Below are 23454 nucleotides of genomic sequence, written 5' to 3' on the forward strand. Positions count from 1 at the left end.
CTAAATTCTCTACAATTCTTACAACCAAACACAATCATTTCTTTATTTGATAATATTAATTTCCTAAAATATATCTATCTAATTTAAATCAATATGTTCGATTAAAATATAATTCTCCTTTCATTTTTATTTAATCTTATATTTAATTATTTTAATTACTATTTAATACATAAAATTAATAAAATTTTAGATTTTTTTCAGCATATAATGTGATTTGAATTTTTATAAACGGATATATATTAAAAATTGTCTTAGGATATTTGTAACCAAACAAGTATATCCACATATAGAACTCGAAATACATTTTTGGAGTACAATAGGGTGCCATCACTTTTTGCCAACTTCGGGTCGAGGTTTTAACTAAAATTATAACCGATTCAATTATCCGGATTCTCCTTAAGATTGCCAAATATTTTGGGCCGATTTTTAATCCATAGCGTACTTATTTACATCCAATTAATGCCCATTGTATCTTAGGAAATATCTAATTTGCATGCCGAATTTTTAGGGTCGAGTTTGACAAAAAGAATTGATAACCTAAATTATGTAATCACATCCTCTTAATCACATCCCTATAATATAGCAACTAATTCAAGATGAATACATTTTAGGAAATATCTAATTTGCGTTTAATAAACGATTACATATTTGGTAAGATCTTATTAGCTTTAAATGTACACTATTAATTCAATAATATCAATTGAGAATCATAAGAAGAATATGCCATATCATTTATTCCTAAATCATAACTAACAAATCGTAAAATGTATATTCTTAACTTGCGAATCAAGAGTTTCGTAGAAACTCTACCTACAACCGTTAACAGTATATATATCAACAAAATAATATACCTACCACGGGGTAAAACCTAGTATAATACAAAAAAATATCATTTTATAGACGAAACATACTGTTTAATAAAAACAAGTTAAAATCATTACATATTTTGGCAATTATAATAGACTACATAATCAATCTAATATTAATTCTTCAATATATAAAAAAAATTGTACAAAGTTTGGATTACTGATCTAATTTACAAAATGAAGCATACGATGTTTTATATCATAAAAATATAACAACTACTTCACGAAGAAATTAAATACAAAAAATTCATGAAATTATATATAATTTTTATTTTTTTGAGTCGAACAGAATTTTGTTTTAAAATATACACCCTATTTTTATTGGGTTGCATATTTTACTTTCTGAAACTATATGGCAAATTGAAAGATTAGTTATAATATTTGGGCAAAAGTTGAAATGCAATTTAAAATTTTGGCTCCAAACAAAAAGCCCTAAAAAAGAAAGAAAACTCAAAAAAAATTGGAAAATGAACAGTTTCTTCTTCTTCCACTACTGATCGGGGAAGACGAAGAGGGAAATGGCTCCGAAGAAAAAACCTCAGAAGAAGAAACAAAGCAACAACGAACTCGCTTCTTCAATACCTAATTCAGGCCACAAGAAACCATTTAAAGCCCCAAAGCTTCTGATTTCGCCGGAAAACGAAGACCGTTTACGGCGGCTTTTACTCAAGTTTCGCCGGACCCCTTCTCCGGTCACGGCGTCGCTCTCCGTGAATCAGAAGAGAAAGAAACTCAGTACTCTTTACGAGAATCTCTCTTGCGAAGGGTTTTTAGATGATCAGATTGAACTCGCTCTCTCCTCTCTTAGGGTAAAACCCTCGCTTTTGTCCGTACAACATTTCTCCCTTTTTTTTTTTTTTTTGGAGGCAATTCGTAATACAAAAGTGGTTTGTTTTTTGTTTTTGAGGATGGAGCGACGACGCTTGAGACTGCTCTTGACTGGCTCTGTTTGAACTTGCCGAGTCACGAGTTACCAGTGAATTATTCCAACGGAGCTTCTCGAGTTCCTAATACAGGTATGTTTCTTGTAATACTCTCGGGGAATTTACTTTACGTTGTGTGTTGCGTCTTGATGCTTGTAACTTCCTATTGGTGTGTATTTTCAGGACGTTCTGTGGCGGTGATATCGAAATCAACGAAAGATTGGAATGTGTCTGTTGAATCTACTGAATCATCATCAGTCCAGGTGACGAAGGAAGAGCCTGAACCTGAAGTTTTAGTTCGAGTAAAGAGCAAGCGAGGTGAAGATGAAGATGAAGATACTCTTAGTTCTTGCAAATCATCTCAAGCTGATTGGATCCGTCAGTACATGAAAAGACTGGAAGAGGTACTCAAAATATACTTTGATCTCAAGGATTGGAAGAGTTTGCTCATTGAACTAAATTTTCAGGAAGAATCGGATGATGAGGAAGATAACATTGGCTCCAGCAAGGAGGTAACTCAACTCAACTCTTTATCAGGCTACTTAGTAGACTATGAACATCTGGAGGATTTTGAAATTTGGATCATGAATTGTTGTTGTGACACGTGGGTGAAGCTTATTAATTAATGATTAGTCTGTTTTGGCATTACAAGTCTTGGAGATATTTTATTAATTTATTTGTCTCACTCTGTAGTGATATATATTTGTTAGGTTTAGTTGAGCACTTACCAATATTGTTGCTTACCGTATGTATTAGGTATCTGGTCCAAGGCCTTTCGAAGTGATTTCCGAAGAATATTGTTTAGAAAGATTAAATGCTATAAGAGCAAAGAGGAAGGGTGATAAAAAAGGACAGAGGCAAGCAGGCCTAGCTATTTGCAAGCTCAAGCAAGAGATGAATGCTCTTGGTTAAGTTTTAACCCTTTGTAGTAATCAATCTGTCAATCATGAACTTGGTGCGGTATGTCATGAGCTTATCTGTGTTTGTTTTCCAGGGCCATCAGAAGCAATACTGGAATCTGAGTTTCAGCGTGATCAAGATTTTGAAGACACTACAGAAGAAGAAGTAACCTCCTCCATGCCTGATGACGTTCATGAGTCAGTAAATGATGATACTGTCTTATTTCAGCTGTTTGATGACTTGACCTTAGATGCAAATCCTGTTGGGAGCTGTAGATCTGAGGAAATCCAACCTAAAGCTCTTCCTTTAACTTCTTCGAAACAAGAATCAGTTGTGTTGAATGATCTTTTAGATGACATGGACCTTGGCGATTTGTTCATAGAAGATGTTCCGCCTTATGTACCTTCTCCCCATGAACTCCTGGAAGTACAGAAGAAGGAAATTATGAGAGAACTATGCAATGAGAAAAATCTTGGGAAACTAGAGGGTATCTGGAAAAAGGTAACTCTTCACCTAACAAGATCCTATGGATATTTACCGTTTAGCTTAGAATAAGTGTTTGATGCTTTTTATTTGTCACTTTGCCATATATACTGACATTATGATCAAGCATTTGAGTTCTAACATTAGTCACTTTCCTTCTCTAGTTTCATTTTGTAAGTTTGAACCTTTTTTTTTTTCGGTGCTGCGCTCTTCTCATCTTGGTTTGTTCTAGTCACTTTGTCACATATGATTGATTCTTCTGTAAGGTTATATCTATAACATGTATAAGTTTAATAGGATGAAGCGCAAAGGATCCCAAAGGCATTGCTCCATCAGTTGTGTCAAAGATCAGGGTGGATCGCGCCAAAATTCAATAAAGTAACTGGGGAAGGAAGCAATTTCTCATATACCGTAAGTGTTATGCGTAAATCCAGCGGATTGGGTAAAAGCAGACAAGCCGGGGGTCTGGTAACTATTCGACTTCCTCTTCAAGTTGAGGGTTTCGAATCAATAGAGGTACTTACTTGATCTCTACTTGAACACTTGATAATCTTTTATGAGATGCTAAACAAGTGCGAGTTAGGCTCTTGTAAATAAATGTTGTTAGGAAATATCTACTGGAAAGATAAAGCAAAGGTCTGAGGATAATTAAGTACAATGCACTATTTTTTGGTGAACAACGTTGCTCAAAGTTTTGGATCTGATTATGAGCCTTTTCTAAGTTGGACGCTGTTGATTGGTACTAACCATATAATCATCATGCCAATTATTGTGCACATGTGTGTGACAGGATGCACAAAACAGAGTTGCGGCATTTGCTCTCCATAAGCTCTTTTCCGATTTGCCTGTTCACTTTGCAATTACTGAGCCTTATGCCTCTCTAGTTTTGATCTGGAAACAAGGTGAATTTTTTTAAGTTGCTCTTTCTTTTTTTTTTTTTATAATTTAAACAAAATTTGCAGTGTTATTTCCAGCAATTTCCATAAAAGTTCCAAATCATTGGAGTTTAAGATTTTATTTGCTCAAAGTTTGTGTCTGTTTAAAAGATCATCAGTTTTGAGTGAAATTGTATGGACAGATAAACTGGAGTGGATGAATTATGGTGCTAATTGTTTTGACATATTTTGGATGTCAGCATTCATATGTTCTGGCCTTTAATGGTTGCAATATTATGATTAAAAGAGTTGCTTTGAGCTTTCACAGCGGAGTTGTTGGGGATACAAAGCAATGAAGAAGAACGGAGAGCAAAATTTGTTGACAGATTGCTTGAGGCAGAAAATATCAGCTTGTCCACTTCTTCGAGTGGCATACATGGTGCACTCCCAATGGTAGACGCCTGTGTCAAAGAGAATGATCACATGGATCTTTTTAAATCTAACCATCGAGGTAAAAGTATGTTTCTTGGATTCAATTTGTCACAGATCGTATAATATAACACTGGATTTTACTGCCAGAATCAGAAGCAGGAAGTATAATCTATAGTATGATATGTTACAGGAAACACTTCCATGGAAGCTGAATGTTCTTCTTCTCTCAAAAGAAAGCAAGAAAACAAGAAGAAGATGAAGAAGTACAAGGTAAAATATTCATGTTTATGGTTGAACACAAGTTTTGGCCCTTGTGACAGTAAAGAATGTAGTTCACATAACTAATTTTATACATTGGCAGTAAGTTGGCACATTCCAGTTAGGACTGTTGGAATTTTTATCTTATCAGCATAGTAAAACTTTTGTTACTGCAGCTTTCATTAGTAATCCTAGAAATTTTTTCGTAGGGCATGTTGAAAACTAGAGCTGCTCTTCCAATATCAGAAGTGAAGAATGACATACTGCAAAATCTAAAAGAAAAAGATGTTTTGGTGGTATGCGGAGAAACTGGCTCTGGAAAGACTACACAGGTTTGGTGTCGTTAGTTGCTCCCTGATATGTAGTGTTACTAAAAAAAAAATTCGCTGCTTCCTATATTGCTGAATATGTATATCCTGTTATAAGCTATGAGTCATTTCTAATTGATACATTATTTCAGGTTCCTCAATTTATATTGGATGATATGATCGATTCAGGGCAAGGCGGATACTGTAATATTATATGCACACAACCTCGGGTGTTAGCAGTGAGTATCTCGGTGTTAAGATATTATGTTTTCAGGAATTGCTTGTTTTGGTTTAATACTGATATAAAATGTGACCCGTTGATTCTTGTTAATCAATTAGCTTAGTGCTATATTCTTTTTACTAATTGTTTCTGTAAGTGACTGGTAATATGGTTTAGGCTATCTCTGTTGCTCAAAGAGTTGCTGATGAACGCTGTGAACCTCCTCCAGGCTTCAATGACTCCTTGGTTGGTTATCAAGTTCGTCATCAAAGTGCAAGGTTTGCCTCTTAAATTGAACTCCCATTTCATTATCGCTTTGGGCCTCAAATGGATGACGAAAAAAGTTATTCTTTTTGGTCTATGTTTTGGTGGAATAGAATTAAAAGTATATATATGGATGTTACTTATTGTCTTGTGTGTGGAAACCTCATGATGTCTTTTGCGACATAATCTCGCATCATCATTATACTGCGTTTTTGGCTTCAGTAACATATGCATTTTGCGACTCTACAGTATGGATTGTCAGCATAATTTCAAATCTGGTTGAAGAAAATTTTCATTGGACATATTGTTATTTCCTTGTGTACTTGTTCAGGAGTGACAAAAAAAGGCTGCTGTTTTGTACAACTGGAATTCTACTGAGAAAACTTGTGGTACGTCCCCTATTTTGTTAGTAAAAGCCCTTGTGCAAGAAATCAATTCTTTTTTTTACTTTTTATTGCAGTACTACGATTCAGATAAATAGTAACATTTTTGTTGCACAAGTTCTGGGATTTAAATAGAGGTGAAATACCATAACTGAATTACCGAAATTTTAAATTCTAGAGAAGTTGAACTTGTAGACAGATTGCAATACCTGAACAGAGTCTCTGTTAAGAAAAGGTAACATTGAGAGTCCTCTAGATTATCAAATAAATTTTATATACTTGTCATGAATTGTTTTATCATTGGTATTACCAGAGGATTTATGGTACAACAAGTTCTAAAAGAATTTGGAATTATGTTCTTGGACCTTACAGTGCTATACTGTTTAGCATAACTGAAAAACCCACACTAAATCTTTTTTCGTTTTTATCTGCTCGTTTGTGCAAACCTTGCAGGGGGATAAAACTTTGAAAGATGTTACACATATCATAGTCGATGAAGTGCATGAGCGGTCTCATTTGGTGCGTATTTATTAACTCAGCCATACACATATCATACGTGAAAAGTGTGTCTTGGCATCATTCCTAAGCAAAATAGACACAAAGATAAGAGTTTTGCCAACGAATCCATGCAACGAAAACCATGTTTTAGCATTTTTTTTTTTTTTTCTATTTCAGGGTGATTTTCTTCTCATTATTTTGAAGAGCCTGATTGAGAAGCAATCCTGGGATAATACATCACCCAAACTAAAAGTTATCCTTATGTACGTTTTTTGTAACTTGTTGTTTTCCAATGTCAGACATTAACTACTAAGTAAACACTCTTCATGTGTCTGATCTCCTTTTAGGTCCGCTACTGTTGATGCAAATCAGTTCTCAAGGTATTTTGGTCAGTGTCCTGTGATTACTGCTCAAGGGCGAACACACCCGGTTACCACTTACTTTCTGGAGGACATTTATGAGAGGACTAAGTACCTTTTGGCATCAGATTCACCTGCTGCACTAAGCTCTGATACATCCATTACAGAGAAGGTATACAATTATATGTGATATAAATTGCTAGTGATGCTCTACTAAAATTTTTCATTTAGATTGTATAGTTGAAACTTTGGATGTTGTGTAGTTAATAATACAATGATTCAATGTTTTGCAGCTTGGTTCTGTAAACGTCCGTAGGGGGAAAAAGAATCTTATGTTGGCTGGCTGGGGAGACAATTATTTGGTTTCAGAGGACGGTCTTAACTTGTCTTATGATTCTAGTAATTATGAATCTTACAGTGACCAAACTCGAAAAAATCTGGTACTATATCTTTCGTGTTTGATATTTTGTTTCTCTGATCCACCTACTTATCCTAAGTCCAAATAACTTGCAAGTGCTGTGCAGAAAAGTTTGAATGAGGATATCATTGACTACGAGCTGCTTGAAGAGTTGATATGCCACATTGATGACACTTGTGAGGAAGGAGCCATTCTTGTATTTTTGCCTGTAAGCTGATACTGAGATTATTTTTCTGTTGATTGAGAATAAATCACCTATCGCTTCAGCATGACATTTTTTTAGTTGATAACAGGGAATGCAAGAAATTAACATGCTACTCAATAGGTTAGCTGCCTCCTATCGTTTTCGTGGACCTTCTGGAGATTGGCTTCTTCCTCTACATTCTTCTATTGCATCTTCAGAACAGAAAAAGGTGTTTCTGCACCCCCCTAAAGGCATACGGAAGGTAATATCATATGACATATATTGTGGTACTTCTCATTTCCTCTAAGGCTGGTCTTTGAATCTGTGTTAGCAGTCACTTTTGATCCGTTTGTTCCACATGAGAAAATAGTATGGCTTTTATCCTTAGTGCCTTTGCTTTTGCATTTTGCCTATCTACTGTGCAACTGTTTTGTTTCCTTAGTATTCCACTACTAATTGGAATCAGGTGATATGCACAATATCTAACATCACTGGTGGTTACAATCTAAGAAACTACAACTGTTTATAATAACAGTGCTGCATCCCATTTTGTGAAAGATCTTTTTCATAACATCCCACAAAGCCGATCTCATTTTCCTTTTGCATCGTCTTTTATGTTCAGGTTATCGTAGCTACAAATATTGCCGAGACCAGTTTAACAGTTGAAGATGTGGTATATGTGATTGACAGTGGAAAACACAAGGAAAAACGCTATAATCCACAGAAGGTACTCCAAATGCTAGTGAATCAGATAATATTTTCCTTCTATGACTATGTTTGTATTAGCATCAAATGATATTACGCTTGTTTCCTGTTTTAAAAATTGCAAAAGTATCAAGATGATGCTATCTAGCACTTTCGATGGGAAAATACCGATTTACTCTCTATTGGTGGATTTATGTCACTTTTTGTATAGTAAGTTAATGATAGATGAATATAGCTATACTGCTAGATGAGAAACCTTCCTTTTAATCCTCTTTAAGCTGAATAACTTTTGCTGAAAATGAATTATTCCCATTTTTAGTAATAGTTACAAATTCCCTTTCCTTGTGAAACCGTTTTGTAAGATTGATGTCCACTATTTAACTATCTATTAGTTTGTATCTCTAAATTACATAGATATATATAAACTCTATTCATGACACATTGTTGATCTATTAATTGTGTTTTGTCTCTGAGATGTCAAATTTTGGTGCTCAATGATTATATTATCACAGAAATTGTCAAGAATGGTGGAAGATTGGATATCTAAAGCAAATGCAAGACAAAGAATGGGAAGAGCTGGACGTGTCAAACCTGGACATTGCTTTTCGTTGTACACACGACATAGGTTTGAGAAGCTTATGCGTCCCTACCAGGTGTTTTTCTTTTAGACGTTTTCTTCTCTGGTTTCTCGAATCTCAACCACTTGGTTTTTGCCCCTAAACTCACCGGTGTCATCTTGATGGCTAGGTTCCTGAGATTCTGCGGGTGCCTTTAGTAGAGCTGTGTTTACAAATCAAATTGCTTGGCTTGGGTCACATTAAGCCTTTTCTGCACAAGGCAAGTGACACCAACTTTTAGTGCCAAAAGAAGTAACAATATCATCGTCTTACTCTTTTGTCACTTACTGTCTTTAGGCGTTGGAACCTCCGAGTGAAAGTGCTATAAACTCTGCAATTTCATCGTTGCACAAGGTACCATGAACTTGTATTGAATAGAAGTCTTTATTTTTGTAAGCGGTATAAGTTCATGATACATCCAAAAGTTATTAGACCTTTCACTTGGATATATAGTTGATGTGTTGCTATTGTCCTGCAGTATGGCTAATCAATCCCACATTTCCTTTGTTAGAAGTATAGTCTTTTAGAGTTTGTTACACTTATAATTCCCTCTACTTTATGTTTTCTCAACCTCTAATTTTAGTACCACTCAGTAAAACTATTTGTGTAAGACACCTTTTGGAGTTTGCTGTGCTGATCTTTCTTTATGAAACCCTGACTTTTTAGGTCGGTGCTCTTGATGCGGATGAAGAGTTGACACCACTTGGACATCATTTAGCAAAAATTCCTGTTGATGTGTTAATTGGAAAGGTTTGCTTCAGAAACATTATTGCTGCACTAAAAGAGGCCTCCCAAACCTATGTTCCTCTCTCCTCACAACATCTAGCCTCATATAATCACTACACGTTTAAAATAATGCAGATGCTGTTATATGGTGGCATTTTTGGATGCTTATCACCTATTCTCTCGATTGCTGCTTTCTTGAGCTGCAAATCGCCATTTATACATCCCAATGATGAGGCAAGTTTTTTTCCTTTCTTAGAACTTGGCTATTTTTTGGCAAGGATGTTCTTAGCTGACTCTATGTTTTGTTTTGTTTTCTTAGAAGCAAAACGTCGATCGGGTGAAACTTGCTCTTTTGTCTGATAAGCTGGACAGTTCGAGTAATTTAAACAACAATGACAGACAATCTGATCACCTCCTTATGATGATTGCATACGAAAAATGGCTGAAGATACTGCATGAGGTATGTTATAAAAGGGTATCTCAAGCTGCCTCTTACTGTCCAAAGTTTGTTATATATACATGGAAATCACCAAGAAGTAAAAGAAATCTAGAATCTTCTCCAAACTAACTATCTTTATGTGTTTTTGATATCTTCAGCAAGGAATGCAAGCTGCACAGAGGTTCTGTGATTCAAAGTTTTTAAGTAGCTCAGTGATGCAGTCGATAAGGTACATTATACTTAGATCCTGTAACCTCTGAGTACTTTGTTGGGATGGGATAAAGGTCGCATCTTTCACTTCTTTCCCACTGCCTTCCAAGCTTGGGTAGTGTTATTTGTTAAAATCGGAAAATGAAACTATCTTGTTCTCGTTTCTTGTCCAGTAACTTAAATATACGTCTTAGCTGAACCTGTTTTAATCAACAGGACTCTGAAACTCCTGTTAGACTGAAAAAAATGCTTGCATCATTTGTCTTCATCAAGTCTTATTTACTGTTTTTTCACAAATAACAGTGACTTAAGAATAGAGTTTGGCACTTTACTTGCCGACATTGGGCTCATCAATCTTCCTAATACAGGCGAGGTAAGTTAACATGCACCAAACATTATTAGGATTGTTCTCAAGTTTTCAATACAAATCAAGTTCCATCATGTTGATAAGTTTGGGCAGTAGATCCCATGTTTGTTTAATGAAATCTGATCAGTAATGAACTTTTTTTTCTTAGGGGAGAAGGAAGGAGAATCTTGATGTTTGGTTTTCTGACAAAACTCAACCTTTCAATATGTATTCACAAGAACCTGAAGTTGTTAAGGTAAAATACATCGTGTGCTCTATTGCTCGGATATCTCCTTGTGGAACAATTTTCTTTGTTGTAGTTTTTTGCTAATCATCTATGATTTTATTACTAGTTGCAATCAAAGTTCGATGCTGTACCTGAGTTAAGTTTTCAATTTGTACAGGCTATATTATGCGCGGGACTATGTCCTAATATTGCAGAGGGATTAGTTAACCGTTTAACAAAGCCAGCAAAAGAAACACAGCGTTATGCAGTATGGCATGATGGCAAACGAGAAGTTCATATTGATAAAACCTCTATAAACAAAAACTGCAAAGCGTTTCAATACCCTTTCATTGTCTTCCATGAGATGGTGACTTTTTTTTCTTTTTCATTTAGAGCATTTGGGTTTAGTTTTTATTTCTCTCTGATTTGTAAACATAGCTAATCACAGATAATATATTCAACGTTTATCTGTTCTTGTAGGTCGAAACAAAGAAATTGGTATACCTAAAAGATACAACCGTTGTCTCTCCGTTTGCAATTCTACTTTTTGGCGGCTCAGTCAATGTTCATCATCAGGTACTGTTAATCATGTCTTGCTGTGAGCGAATCCATTTTTTAACTCGAGAACAATGTCATTGAGCTGAAAGATCTTTTACGTCTTAAGACTCTTTGCCAAAGTCTGATTGATACTCTATATATGGCTTTAGGTTTTTCCTATGTGCTGAAAGATCTTTTACGTCTTAAGACTTACCCTTTCATTGCAGAGTGGATCAGTCACCATTGATGGGTGGTTAAAGCTAACAGCACCGGCTCAAACAGCGGTTTTGTTGAAAGAGCTCCGGTTAACCCTCCATTCCATTCTCAAGGATCTCATCCGAAAACCTGAGGTTACATTTTCAATCCTTTTGTTTGATCTACTTGGTTAAGCAAGTAGCTCAGGACTAAACTCTCATCTCTCTTCACGTTTGTGGTCTTCAGAAATCAGGTATTGTCCACAATGAAGTCGTCAAAGCTATGGTCCATCTTCTAATAGAAGAAGGCAAACCGCAACACACATGAACTAAATATATATGAAGATCGAATTGTGTGAACATGTGTAAGAAAGCACAATTTGGATACTACTTGACTTCCCTTGCTCAACTATCTAACTGTTTCGTCAATTGTAAATTAAGTGTCCTTATAGGATTGTTTTGTATCACATTTTCGATACAATGGTCTAGAAGACAGGGACGACACTGGTGGAAAAAACTCGTATTGCATAATGTTTTCTGAGTATCTCAATGTGACTATTACGCTCATCTCTACATCATTGTCTTCATTTTCCCTATTCTCATGTCCATTGCTCTTCACTTGCTTCTTCTTCTCCCTCCATGTCTGTCATCGTTTTCAATTTCTTGGATAGCTGAAACAAGAAATTAATGAGAAGAAAGCTGCTCATAGACCTGAAATAGCAATGAGCAATTTAGAACTAATGAAAAAAAAAAAAAAAAAAAAAAAAAAAAAAAAAAAAAAAAACTTACTGATGGATTAAAGAGCTCCTCCAAAACGTCGTCGTTGATTAACCTACTAAGTCCTTGTAAGAATCAAGACTCAAAGTCAGAAACACATACTCCAAAAAAGTTCTCCTTCAAAGCTAGTTTCAGGGCTCTAACAGATGACAATTGCTGAATATAAAACTCTATTACATCACACAGTATTGAGAATGGCATCATGGAAGAGACACACTTTTACCTTTCTGTCAAGCGTTCTGCGAACAGAGTCCACGGTTGTGGCTGGGGGAGGCGCATTCTTTTCTTCCTCAGCCTGTTTTTGTCTCTTTTCATATATCAGAAGAGAAATGAGAACAAAACTTTGATTGAGAAACAATATAGGTCACTAATGGACATTAGTCAGATACTTGATATAAAGTATGAACATAGTTACAAAGCTCAAATCAAGTCACCTTTCTCGATTTTGTCACATTTGCTTTAGCATAGCTTGCGTTTAAAGCTTCACTAGCCGCCTTCTTAGCTGCTTGCTCCTAACAAAACAATATGATCTGGTAAGATTCTTAAGTTAATAACTACAAATCGGAAGGAATACAAGAGAACATAAATGATATAGCCTATCACCCTAAGATATGGTCCGTTATCTAGTTCACATACAGTCTTCGTCCAGATAATTTCATCCTTGCTGCGAAAACAGTCATTCACCTGCGAAACAGTGAAATATTATGACCAACCCATCAAATGTAAAGTGAAAAAAAGACCGAGATAAATTATTGCACACCTCATCATCATCAGCGAGGTCAGAAAAATTACCTGATTCATCCGACGCTTCAGTCCATTATCCCCATATCCATATGTTTCTCCTTCACTTGTCTCTGAGACAAAGCATAAAATAGATTCTCAAGAGCTCAAACAATAGCCAAATCTAATTCGATAGCTGTTCATCGCGGTTTAAGCTAGCTACCAATTCCTCCGTCGTTTTCTTCTCTAACATCTTTTTCCATTCTCTCTTTCTCTGATCGCTGGAAAGCAGGAGGATCCGACCCACCAACAACTCCACCAGAAACAGTTATGAACTGCATGCAGAAAAATTTAGAAAACAAAAAAAAGCATATGAATGTCAATTCTCAAGCCATTTGTCAAAATTATGCATAAAACCGGAGAGACTTACATCATTGCAACAGGCTGTTGCCAACAGCTCTCACATAATCCATAATTAAAAGGTTCACAATCCTTATGCTTACAGAACACTTCTTCTTTGTCAGAATTTGGTTTCTTGGCAACCAATACACTTTCTCTTTCAGTGAGCTTACTCAACCTAGCACACACGTGTACAACCATTGAAAAATAGTGAACATAAATCTACAAGTACTGTATAAGCTAGGCAAAAGAATTGAACCCATGTTGGGTATGCATTATTATCAATCATCTATGGTGATATGACCAGTTAGCGAATAATTCCACAGACTATAAACCATCAGCCTTAGACTTCTAACACATCCTGCAAACTCACATTTAAACTTGCAGCCTTGGTATCACCAAACTCAATCAATCTTTTGGTTAGAGTTGCTTCACAGATATGCACAACTTTTACCTGAAATATTTATAAAACACATCAAAACACTATATTACTGAAAAAAGGGCTCAAGACGCTATTTGTAACATCTTATAATAACATATATATCTTTAAAAAGAAACCACAGCCTTACAATATCTGTCTTAGAGCACTTGATACCATGAGAAAGGGCAGCTATGTAAAGTGCTGCATCACAGATTCCACTTGGTTTCCGACCGGTCTGCAACTCATAAGATGGCCAACATTAACATTAGCCATAATTAATCAATATATAAGACAAAGAAGAAACGATCGTCCAACAAAAAAAAATAATAATAGTACCTGTATCCAATCTCTCTTCATACTAGCTATAATGTCTCTACTCTCTAACCGTTTTCACGACATCTTTATTACGTGTACCTTTCAATAAGACTGCAAGTGTAACTAAATCAAGTATTTGATATACATATATATGTTTGTTTCTTGGCTGATGCGTTCAAACCAACTAAACAAAATGGAATATAGTAAAGTTGTGCACCAAACCAAGTGTAGAAAAAGAATGCGAGTCAAAAGACTAATATGCTTACTGTTTGAGAATCCACCAATGAAAATTGAAGGATCAACCAGCTTCTCATAGTTCTGATTTTCCACAATGTACAGCAATTCACAAAGTTGCAAGTACACAGAACCTAACTCGTAAACGCTAACTCGACGTAGCTTGAAAAATCAATAAGAAGCATTGGAATGTTCAATTCCCTACAGATATAAGAAAAGTCAACCATATGGTGAATAAAACACATCACTAGTAACCATACACGGCAAGATAAGGGGGGGGAAAATAGTAGTGCACCAAGATACTAAGAATCTAACCTGCAAGCCAAGTAGAGACAAGAAGACTGTGCTAGTTCAGTTCTGCGCCATTTAGTGAAGTTTTGGTTAACAGCCATCTTCAGAAGGTTAAAAAACTGAGTTCAAAGGAGTAAAAAATGTCCTGAAAAAATAAATATTTAGAAGATATGTAAACGAAACATACCTCAAAGAAATTAGCAGCCATGCCAATCACATCACCTCTCATATCACCATTCCCAAGGCATCTCTCAAATTTATAAACTAGTTAAAAAAAAAAAAAAAAAAAAAAAAAAAAAAAAAAAAACAAAAAACAAGTTACGAACTTGTATCATAAAACCCTTACAGAACCTAAGCAGAGATTTTGACAATATAATCTCATATTCTCACAACATCATCTAATCTTGCATCCTATAATTAAAAGAGGTTACCAGTCCAGCAGCATTCTTAACAAAGGTACGTCACTAGAAAAGTTGAAATGTTCCAATATCCTCCCACATAATTCACATGTCCTGCAAAAAAAAAAAACAGTGAAAGTTCGTAATTCATGTCCGAGAGCTTGTGGTGGATGCTACAACGTTTCAGGTTCGATTCCTCTGCTGCACGAAACTAAATCACATTTTCCTGTACACCTTTACACGGATATGGGCCTAATGGCCCATTTGAATATCCGGAGAGAGGGTCTATCCGTGGGCTGCACCTCCCCCAGAGATTAGTCTTGGGCCCTCCATAAGCTTGGGGATCCACAGACGAGGAGATTATAAGGGGTATACTGGCTGCCTTAAAATATATTCTCCGAGACTATTAGGGGTTTAAAGGGGAGTCGTACCTCGTACCTGCGGTTTAATAACAAAGATGTTATCAACAGACCACTACAATTTTTTCATTAACTTTTGAAAGCAAATCATATATATAATTTAGGGAAATTTGGAAAAAGGACATTTTTAAAGATAAATGTCCATATATATTTTTATTTTTTAGGTTTGGTCATATATATAGATTTTATAATAATTAAAACCCAACTTTACCCTTAATTTTTAAAACAATTTAAATAAGAAAATACAATAGACTAATTTTAAATTATTCACAAAATTAAAAAAAAAAAAAGTTAGACTGAAACCTTTAATCGATCAAGAGGTTTCTACATCTAAATCATGAAAACCCTTTTTCCCATTCCTTTCACTTTTACCAAATCGTAAAAAGGAAAAAAAAAAAAACCTTAACGACATCGACGACGCGGTAAATCATCCTCGTCCTAATTTGTTTTCCTCTTATTCTTGCAATTTATGGTTTTATTTGCTCCAATAGTTTTGTTTGCTCCCATCGCTAAATATCTATTGTTTCTCTTCACATCATTTGAAATTCGGCTTGATATTACAGTGTAATCTCTACATTTCTCATTTTGTATAGATTTAGAAGTTGCATGTAGACTTATGAATTCCTATTACTAAATAGAGCTATCAAAGATGAGACCAATGAAAACATTGCAAGGCTTATCTAATTGTATCATAGTTTGTCTCAAGAGTTTTGCTAGCTTGAGTTGGTGATCGCTCAATTTTTGTATAAAATTGTCAATTTTGTTAGATTTAAAGGTTAGTATTTAATCGCTTATGAACTGCTCTTGGTTTCATTTTTGGTTTGATAGTTCTTTGATTGTAATATGTTTTATGTTTCACATGTTAGGTATACTTGGAAGATTAGCTTGTAGAACATGGATGACAAAGCAGGAGCAATCAGAATGATAACGTCAGGCACTTTTATAATTTTTGAATATTTGCTTTTCCCTTGATGAGAGCTTTTTTCTCTTATTTCTAATAACTCTTATTATTGCGTTTGATTTAATTTTTGTTAATTGTTTAGTTCAGGCATTGAAAAGGAGTATCCTAAATGCCTTTTTAGAGATGGTGATAAACCACAAGTGAAGCAGATAAACAATAGCTGCAGAATGTCTATCATGACAAGAATCAAGGATGCTTTGCCAATCGAGTACGAGAAAGTGAAGAGTGATCCTGTTTTTGCAAATGTGTTTGCCATCTACGATAATGGTCTAGGATACTATGCACGTTTGATACACAGCATCATGTGTAGGCAGTTGGTCACAAATAAGAAACATGAACTCTGGTTTGTGTTTGGAAGGAAGCCAATGAGATTTTCTATGCAATAATATTATGCAGTCACTAGACTCAAATACGAGGATGATTTCAGCTTAGATTTAAAGACTTGGAAAGAAGATAGTTGGAAAGAGGACAAAGGTTTTTGGGCTAGATTATTGAAGAGAGATGGGGAGACTACCATTAAGAGGCTGATAGATGTGCACCTACTAGAATCTCCCAAGTGGGAATCTGAAGACAAGATAAGATTTGTATATGTGTGTGTCATAGCTGGTTTGGTGATGGCTAAAGACGAGAAGAAAAAGATCCCTCTCTCATCACTACAAGAAAGCAGGTCTTTTGCGTGGATTTTTTGCGAGGCCATAGAGTCGTCGCTAATAAGCGAAGAATGTGCGGGAGCTTAGCATGGAAACTAAATTCGAAGCAACATCCATGCCAAATTGTTTGGTTTCAGTTCGTCGCGAAGTCGAGGTTAATCTGTGACGCTTTCGCGTCGTCGTAGCGTGGAACCGGACCATATGTCGCAAAATAGACGAAAGTCTTGCGACTAATAAGCAAGAAATATTTTGTCAAACATTAGCGTCGAAGTTGAGACAAAATATAGGGGTAGGTGAACCACGTTTTTTAAATGTTGTACCAACTTTTTGCGAGGAATATATTACACGCAAAGGCGACACAAATATATCATTTGGTCGCAAAGTCATCGCGCATAGTCCACGCTAATTCCCCCAAACTGATTCATATGCCTATATAAACCGACGTTTGGAATGCAAGTGATTACTCAAAAAAACACATTCTCTCTTACAAAATAAACGCTTTCTCCAAATATTCTCTTTAGATTTAGAATTTTATTTTTTATAAAATCTTAGAGATATTATGTCTCACAAGATTTATATTCATCGAGAGTGGATGTACAATCATAGAGATTCCAATGGAACGGTGATGCCGGAGTTTGTACATGGGCTAGAAGAATTCTTGGTAAACGCGAATCAGATGCCATTGACGCAAGAAACTGGTAATACACATTGTCCATGTCAAAAATGCTAAAACGGTAAATATTTTTCTATTAAAACCATTGGGAAGCATTTATATAATGGAGGATTTATGCCAAATTATTATGTATGGTTTTGACATGGTGAATGCATCGTCTAGTGTTCCTAGCTTTCAACATGTAGAGGAACCTCATATTAATTTGGAGCATCATCAGTTTGATTACGATCAACAAAATAAGAATATATTTCATGATATGGTCAATGATGCATTTCATGAAACAACAACATTATCTGATAACATTGACGAACCTAATGTAGATGCTCGACAATTCTATGCTATGTTAGATTCTGCAAATCAACCACTCTACGATGGATGTAGAGAAGGATTGTCTAGATTATCAGTGACATCTAGGATGATGAACATTAAAACAGATAATAATTTATCTGAGGTTTGCATGGATTCTTGGGCTGAATTAATTAGCGTGATTTTGCCAGAAGATAATATAGCTCCTAAGTCATGAGTAATATTAAAACATAAACTAGAAATGAATAATTCCACAATAAACTGAGAATGGTTTAGAAACCTAACAAAGATTAGAACATAACCTTACCTATATTGCTACATCACATGTTGATCTATTAGGTCCTTCTTTACCAGAACGACTACACTTGTGTCTCTTTGACGATTGTGATAGTTGAGACGATTTTATCTTGTCTTGTCATCTTCGTTTTCTTCGTCTACATGAGTGTTTTCTTGTTTCAGGTGGTAAATCTTTTTTTCCATATTCTTCTTAAAATCTTTTTCTCCATATTAACAGTTAAAGGATCTTTTTGCTTTCCACTTAATTCCCTTCTCTAAAAAAATTAGCGTGTTAACATCTCTCTGATGTTGTATAACAAAGAGATTACTGGATACTCTCTAGGTGATCTCAAAGCTGAATTGATCGATTCTGCAGCGTTGTTTGTATTCAAATCATATTTGTATCCAAGGAAATGGCATCAAGCCCATTTTCTAACCTGAACATCCTCTAGGTAGTCTCCAATTGCAGGACTAATGTTGCAAATATCTTCAAAATGTTTTTCAAACTCAGCAACTCTATAAGCTTTAGACGCTCTTGAAACCAAATCAGCCACACCCCTTCCCTTGTGATATGTAACAACATTACCAATCAAGTGGTGTATGCAAATACCATGAGTAGACAATAGATAGATTTTTCCAAGTGATTTGCTAATTAACACATGCCTATCTGATATAAAAGATAAATCTTTATCATTTCTAATAACAACCTTAAGTTGCTCAAAAAAACACTCCCATGAAGAATCATTCTCTGAATTAGCAATTCCAAATGTGATTGGATACAAATTAGAGTTACCATCTACAACCGTGGCACCTAGTAGGACTGCTTTATATTTGTTCTTCAGAAACGTTCCATCAACTACAATCACTTTCCGGATTCCTTTGTAGAAACCTCTTATCGACTGACCAAAAGAAACAAATAGATATAAGAATATACTGTCGCAATCAACTTCATAATTTGTAAACGTACCCGGATTCGCTTCTTGTATCATTTACAAGTATTTTGGAATTTTACCATAACTTTTCCCTGGAATTCATCTAACTTCGTTCAATGCATACTCGCGAGACTCCCATGCCTAGGAGTAAGTTAATTCACAACCATACTGTGTACGAATCATCTTAATGATATCATTCGGTTTAGGCCCTTCAAATATACCCTCGTAATTCTGCATAATGAGATGTCCAATTGTTTTTGCTGAAGGTGTTATAGAATTTTGTTTTCTTTGAAGGAGCACATGTATGGTCCCCCACAAACTTGTTGATCTTGAAATACGTAGACCCCTTTTAAACACTCAGCACGGAGATTTCATTTGCAAATACCATCTATGCAGCTTATACACCACAATTTCGTATCAGATTTTGTAACCCTGTAGTCACAGTTGTACCTCATCGCATACAATTCCATAGTTGCTTGTAACACTTCTTCCACCCACACCTTTCAACGACGTTCTGACACCATCACCGGCGTTTATGTCAGAAGATTTTTTATCTAAAACATCCTTCTGTTTGGCACCATCACTCACCACAAATTAAGGTAGATATTCGTGCACTCTACCATCGTCATCTTCATCACTTGAATCCCCTAGTTCTTTATTCAAATCCAGTATGACGTTTGCTCCCACTATCCTCAACACCACCTTTGAATGTCACACACAAATTAATTGTTTTTTTATTTTTATAGTATGAAAGAAAATTTGTAACCTGACTATTATGTACAAAATGACCAAATTGCCCAATAGGGGATTTGTGTTGTAATTTTGGGATTTTTGGGCTTTAAACACATACACTAATGTGTCTCTATATCAACAAGCGTTGAATTTTATCGCACACTTGGGGCTTTTAAAAAACTTAGGCAGTTTATGGCAATTTGGGTAAAACTTTAAGGGTTTTATATTACAATTTTATGTAAACTTTTAAGGGTTTTGCACAGCATTCTCTCGATCCCTTGCGTAGTCCCAGTCCTTTTGAGGAACAGTTTTCTCTCGCCGAACACCATTAGCGGTAAGATTCTTCGTTTCTTCTTTAGCTTGAAATTGTTTGTTTATTAATATAGCATATTTAATTGATCTGTTTTTTTTTAGCTGCTTTTGCTTTTTTCAACCAAAGACTATGTAAATCTAGAGAACCAACTTTTGTATATAACTCCAACAAACATGCTCGTTCGGCAAGGTTATCTGATCCAAGAAAGGAGGTGAAGGTGTTTTGGGATATTGATATCGTCCTTGTACCTGCAACAGAAGATATTCCGGGTCTAAAATCAAAAATTACCCACACCCATTTTTCCATGCTAGTTTTTAAAAATACCCCTCCATGTTGAACATTTATAAAACTACTCCTCTTTATGTACAAAATGACCAAATTACCCTTTCTCTGAGTGACAAAAAAATGTACAGTCATCAAAATCGAAAACATTTCCCGCCAAAATTACAAAATTGGATTTCCCGCCAAAAATTTTGAATTTAATGAACTTTAAAAGTCTTGTAAAAGCTTTTAAAAAGTTTTTAAAAGCATTTACAAAGTTTTTAAAATGCTTTGAAAAAGTTTTTAAAAGGGTTTTAAAAGGTTTTAAAAAGATTTTTAAAAGGTTTTTAAGAGATTTATTGTTTATAAAAACCTTTTAAAAACCTTGTAAACGTTTTTCAAAATCTTTTAAAAACATTTTAATAATCTTTTAAAAACCTTGTAAACGCTTTTACAAGGTTGTAAACCTTTTAAAAACCTTATAAAAGCCTTGTAAATTTTATTTTGCAGAAATTTTTTTGTTAAAAACCTTACAAAAGCCTAATCAAAGGATTATATGCCTATGCTGATGGTGATGGTAACTACGACATTCCTAGATTTTGTTCATGTGGTGCAAGTATCATCGAAGAGATTTCTCCAAACAAAACGGACAAAGGAAGGAGATACTTCAAATGCATTGTGTTTGAGGTTATTTTAGTTTAATGGCACCGATTCGTTGATTAATGACATCGAATTCAAAATATTTATCTTTATGTGCAGGACAATGGCTTTCATGTTTGAAAAAACGGGGATGATGCTGTGAAAGAAGAGGTGAGTAAATTAAGGAAAGAGGTTGATGAGCAGTCCGTGAAGCTCTGAACTCTCAGACTCCTTGGATTTCAGATAGAGCAAATGCGTATGCAGATTGCAAACCTAAAAGAGTTTGGTACGGTTCAAGTTTGGTTCATGCGGGATAAATATATTTGCGGAACAAATGCGGTTAATACAAAATAAGCGGTAAAGAATAATATTTGATTGGTGAAAAAATAAGTGTGGTTCACAATAAAATCATATATACATAATGTATATATATGCATCTAATATATTATTATAACAATAATTGTAATAGTAAAGAATATAATTAATATAATTGTAAATGATGACCTGCTCTGTATGGGGATTTGTGTTGTAATTTGGGAATTTTTGGGCTTTAAACACATCCACTAATGTGTCTCTATATCAACAAGCGTTGAATTTATCGCACACTTGGTGGTTTTTTTAAAAACTTGGGCAGTTTATGGCAATTTGGGTAAAACTTTAAGGTTTTTATATTACAATTTTATGCAAACTTTTTAAGGGTTCTGCATATCACTCTCTCGATCCCCTGCGCAGTCCCAGTCCCTTTGAGGAACAGTTTTCTCTCGCTGAACCCCATTAGCGGTAAGATTCCTCGTTTCTTCTTTAGCTCGAAATTGTTTGTTTGTTAACCTAGCATATTTAATTGATCTGTTTTTTTTTTCTATCTGTTTTTTTTTTCAACCAAAGACTATGTAGATCTGGAGAACCAAGATCCGTTGATAACCCCCAAAGATTTTTTTTTTGAATGTGCATTCTAAAGTTTTTTGAACGAGAGAAAGAAGAAAGAAAATGTACACATAATTTTTGTTTATTACAATATGTGTTAGTTATTTAACTTTTTTATTTAATATAAGTTATATATTAAAAAATATTATGTCTGCACGTTATTTGCAAAAAACGCAGGGTAATAGGTAATTAGAGAAATATGTGTGGTCCATGTCTTGATTTCCAACCTAAAAACCCGCATTCAGAAAATTTAAATTACTAATATATTGGTGATTGATGTATAAATTAACTTTTACAAAAACGTACTTTGAAATAAGCACTTTTGATGTCCCATTCAAGACGTAAGGTTTATGAAGTTAATGTCCCATAAACTATTAATAAATTTTATGTCTAAAACCCATGTTTTATGAGCTTTAACTCAGGGTCAGACCTGACCTATGATATATTTATCTATAGGGTATGAATGACTACAATGGTTGGAACGGACAAATTTGTATACGGATTAGACAGTCTTTTATTTACCATTTGGCAAATATAGTTCATAGTGATGCGATCCGAAGAAAATAGAGACAAAACCACAGTGGATAAAGACAAACTGCAAAATGTGTTTACAGACAAATATATTTGGTCCGCTGCAGTTTATTGTTTATACTAAAAATGGAGCAGTTTTATCTGCATACGGATTTTTGTACTCCGGTCGCGATAGCCATTCACACCCACAGTCAAAATTTTAGAAACTAGAGCTATTTATTATAATTTTAATTTATGCCCTGCTAAAAATATATTCAATGCCCCAGTTACTTTATTTTTTTATACTCACGTTTGACTTTTGTGTTAGTAAAGCACTAAAGCCCAATTCCTCGTAATAATATTTATAAGCCTATTTAGTTGGCAAATGTATTACAAACTCACTTTTTTATTACATTACAAACTAAAAATTAAACGTGAGACATGCATGACTCTTCAGCTTCCTTTTTCTCCGTTAAACCCAAAATATCATATTCAGATAATTTTCTTCAATGTTATTATTTTATTTATTACTTGGATCAATCTTAGTAAAAATAAAATAAAATTGATGTTAAGTGGATTTTATTTTTATTTCAGATTTTTTTGTATTTTTTTAGCTCGTCAATACTATGGTAAAAAGTTTGGTATTATTTACAGTATATTTATAAGACATAATTTTTAAATATTTTATTTAGTTTTTATAGTTTAAAATTATTGCTACCGGTAAAATTATTTTCTAGATCGGCAGCTGAATAGGAATAAATGAAACGTAACGGATCAAATGTGTCCTTCGCTTTTGTGGTATTTGAAACACATGAATCACACAACCCTTGTTTTTTTTTTTTTTTTAATGTGCTTTCTCTTTAAAAAATTGTCAAATTGGGAATCATTTTGCAAGTAGATCTAACCGGTAGGTAAGTGGTTAACTATCAAAC

The 23454-nt window shown here is 34.7% G+C and overlaps 1 protein-coding gene and 1 pseudogene across 1 annotated transcript; one reads left to right on the forward strand and one right to left on the reverse strand.

Moving 5' to 3' along the window:
• The first annotated feature begins 1328 nt into the window (after nt 1-1328).
• On the forward strand, nt 1329-11902 carry LOC104700878 (DExH-box ATP-dependent RNA helicase DExH4, chloroplastic). Its single transcript, XM_087459299.1, has 34 exons — nt 1329-1675; nt 1774-1882; nt 1973-2193; nt 2257-2301; nt 2546-2696; nt 2784-3190; nt 3470-3688; nt 3963-4074; nt 4376-4558; nt 4670-4749; nt 4947-5069; nt 5198-5284; nt 5443-5543; nt 5861-5918; nt 6366-6431; nt 6588-6673; nt 6758-6941; nt 7063-7209; nt 7294-7395; nt 7481-7633; nt 7994-8098; nt 8589-8729; nt 8824-8913; nt 8991-9047; nt 9360-9443; nt 9555-9653; nt 9739-9879; nt 10017-10087; nt 10372-10441; nt 10584-10670; nt 10819-11007; nt 11121-11216; nt 11405-11527; nt 11619-11902. Exons 1-34 carry the CDS (start codon nt 1385-1387, stop codon nt 11697-11699), a joined length of 4359 nt encoding a protein of 1452 aa, XP_087315425.1. The 5' UTR covers nt 1329-1384; the 3' UTR covers nt 11700-11902.
• A 1150-nt stretch (nt 11903-13052) lies between these two features.
• On the reverse strand, nt 13053-14878 carry LOC104704515 (uncharacterized; annotated as a pseudogene).
• Between the last annotated feature and the right edge of the window lie 8576 nt (nt 14879-23454).

Source organism: Camelina sativa, chromosome 7, assembly GCF_030686135.1.
Source record: "Camelina sativa cultivar CO46 ecotype springtype chromosome 7, ASM3068613v1".
Taxonomy (NCBI): domain Eukaryota; kingdom Viridiplantae; phylum Streptophyta; class Magnoliopsida; order Brassicales; family Brassicaceae; genus Camelina; species Camelina sativa.

What these genes read in the sequence shown, in the direction of transcription:
- LOC104700878 (XM_087459299.1), top strand. Translation starts at nt 1,385, where the DNA reads ATGGCTCCGAAGAAAAAACCTCAGAAGAAGAAACAAAGCAACAACGAA. An exon ending in TAGAGGGTATCTGGAAAAAG is followed by an intron (nt 3,191 to 3,469) that starts GTAACTCTTCAC and finishes TAAGTTTAATAG; the next exon opens with GATGAAGCGCAAAGGATCCC. An exon ending in TTATACATCCCAATGATGAG is followed by an intron (nt 9,654 to 9,738) that starts GCAAGTTTTTTT and finishes TTGTTTTCTTAG; the next exon opens with AAGCAAAACGTCGATCGGGT.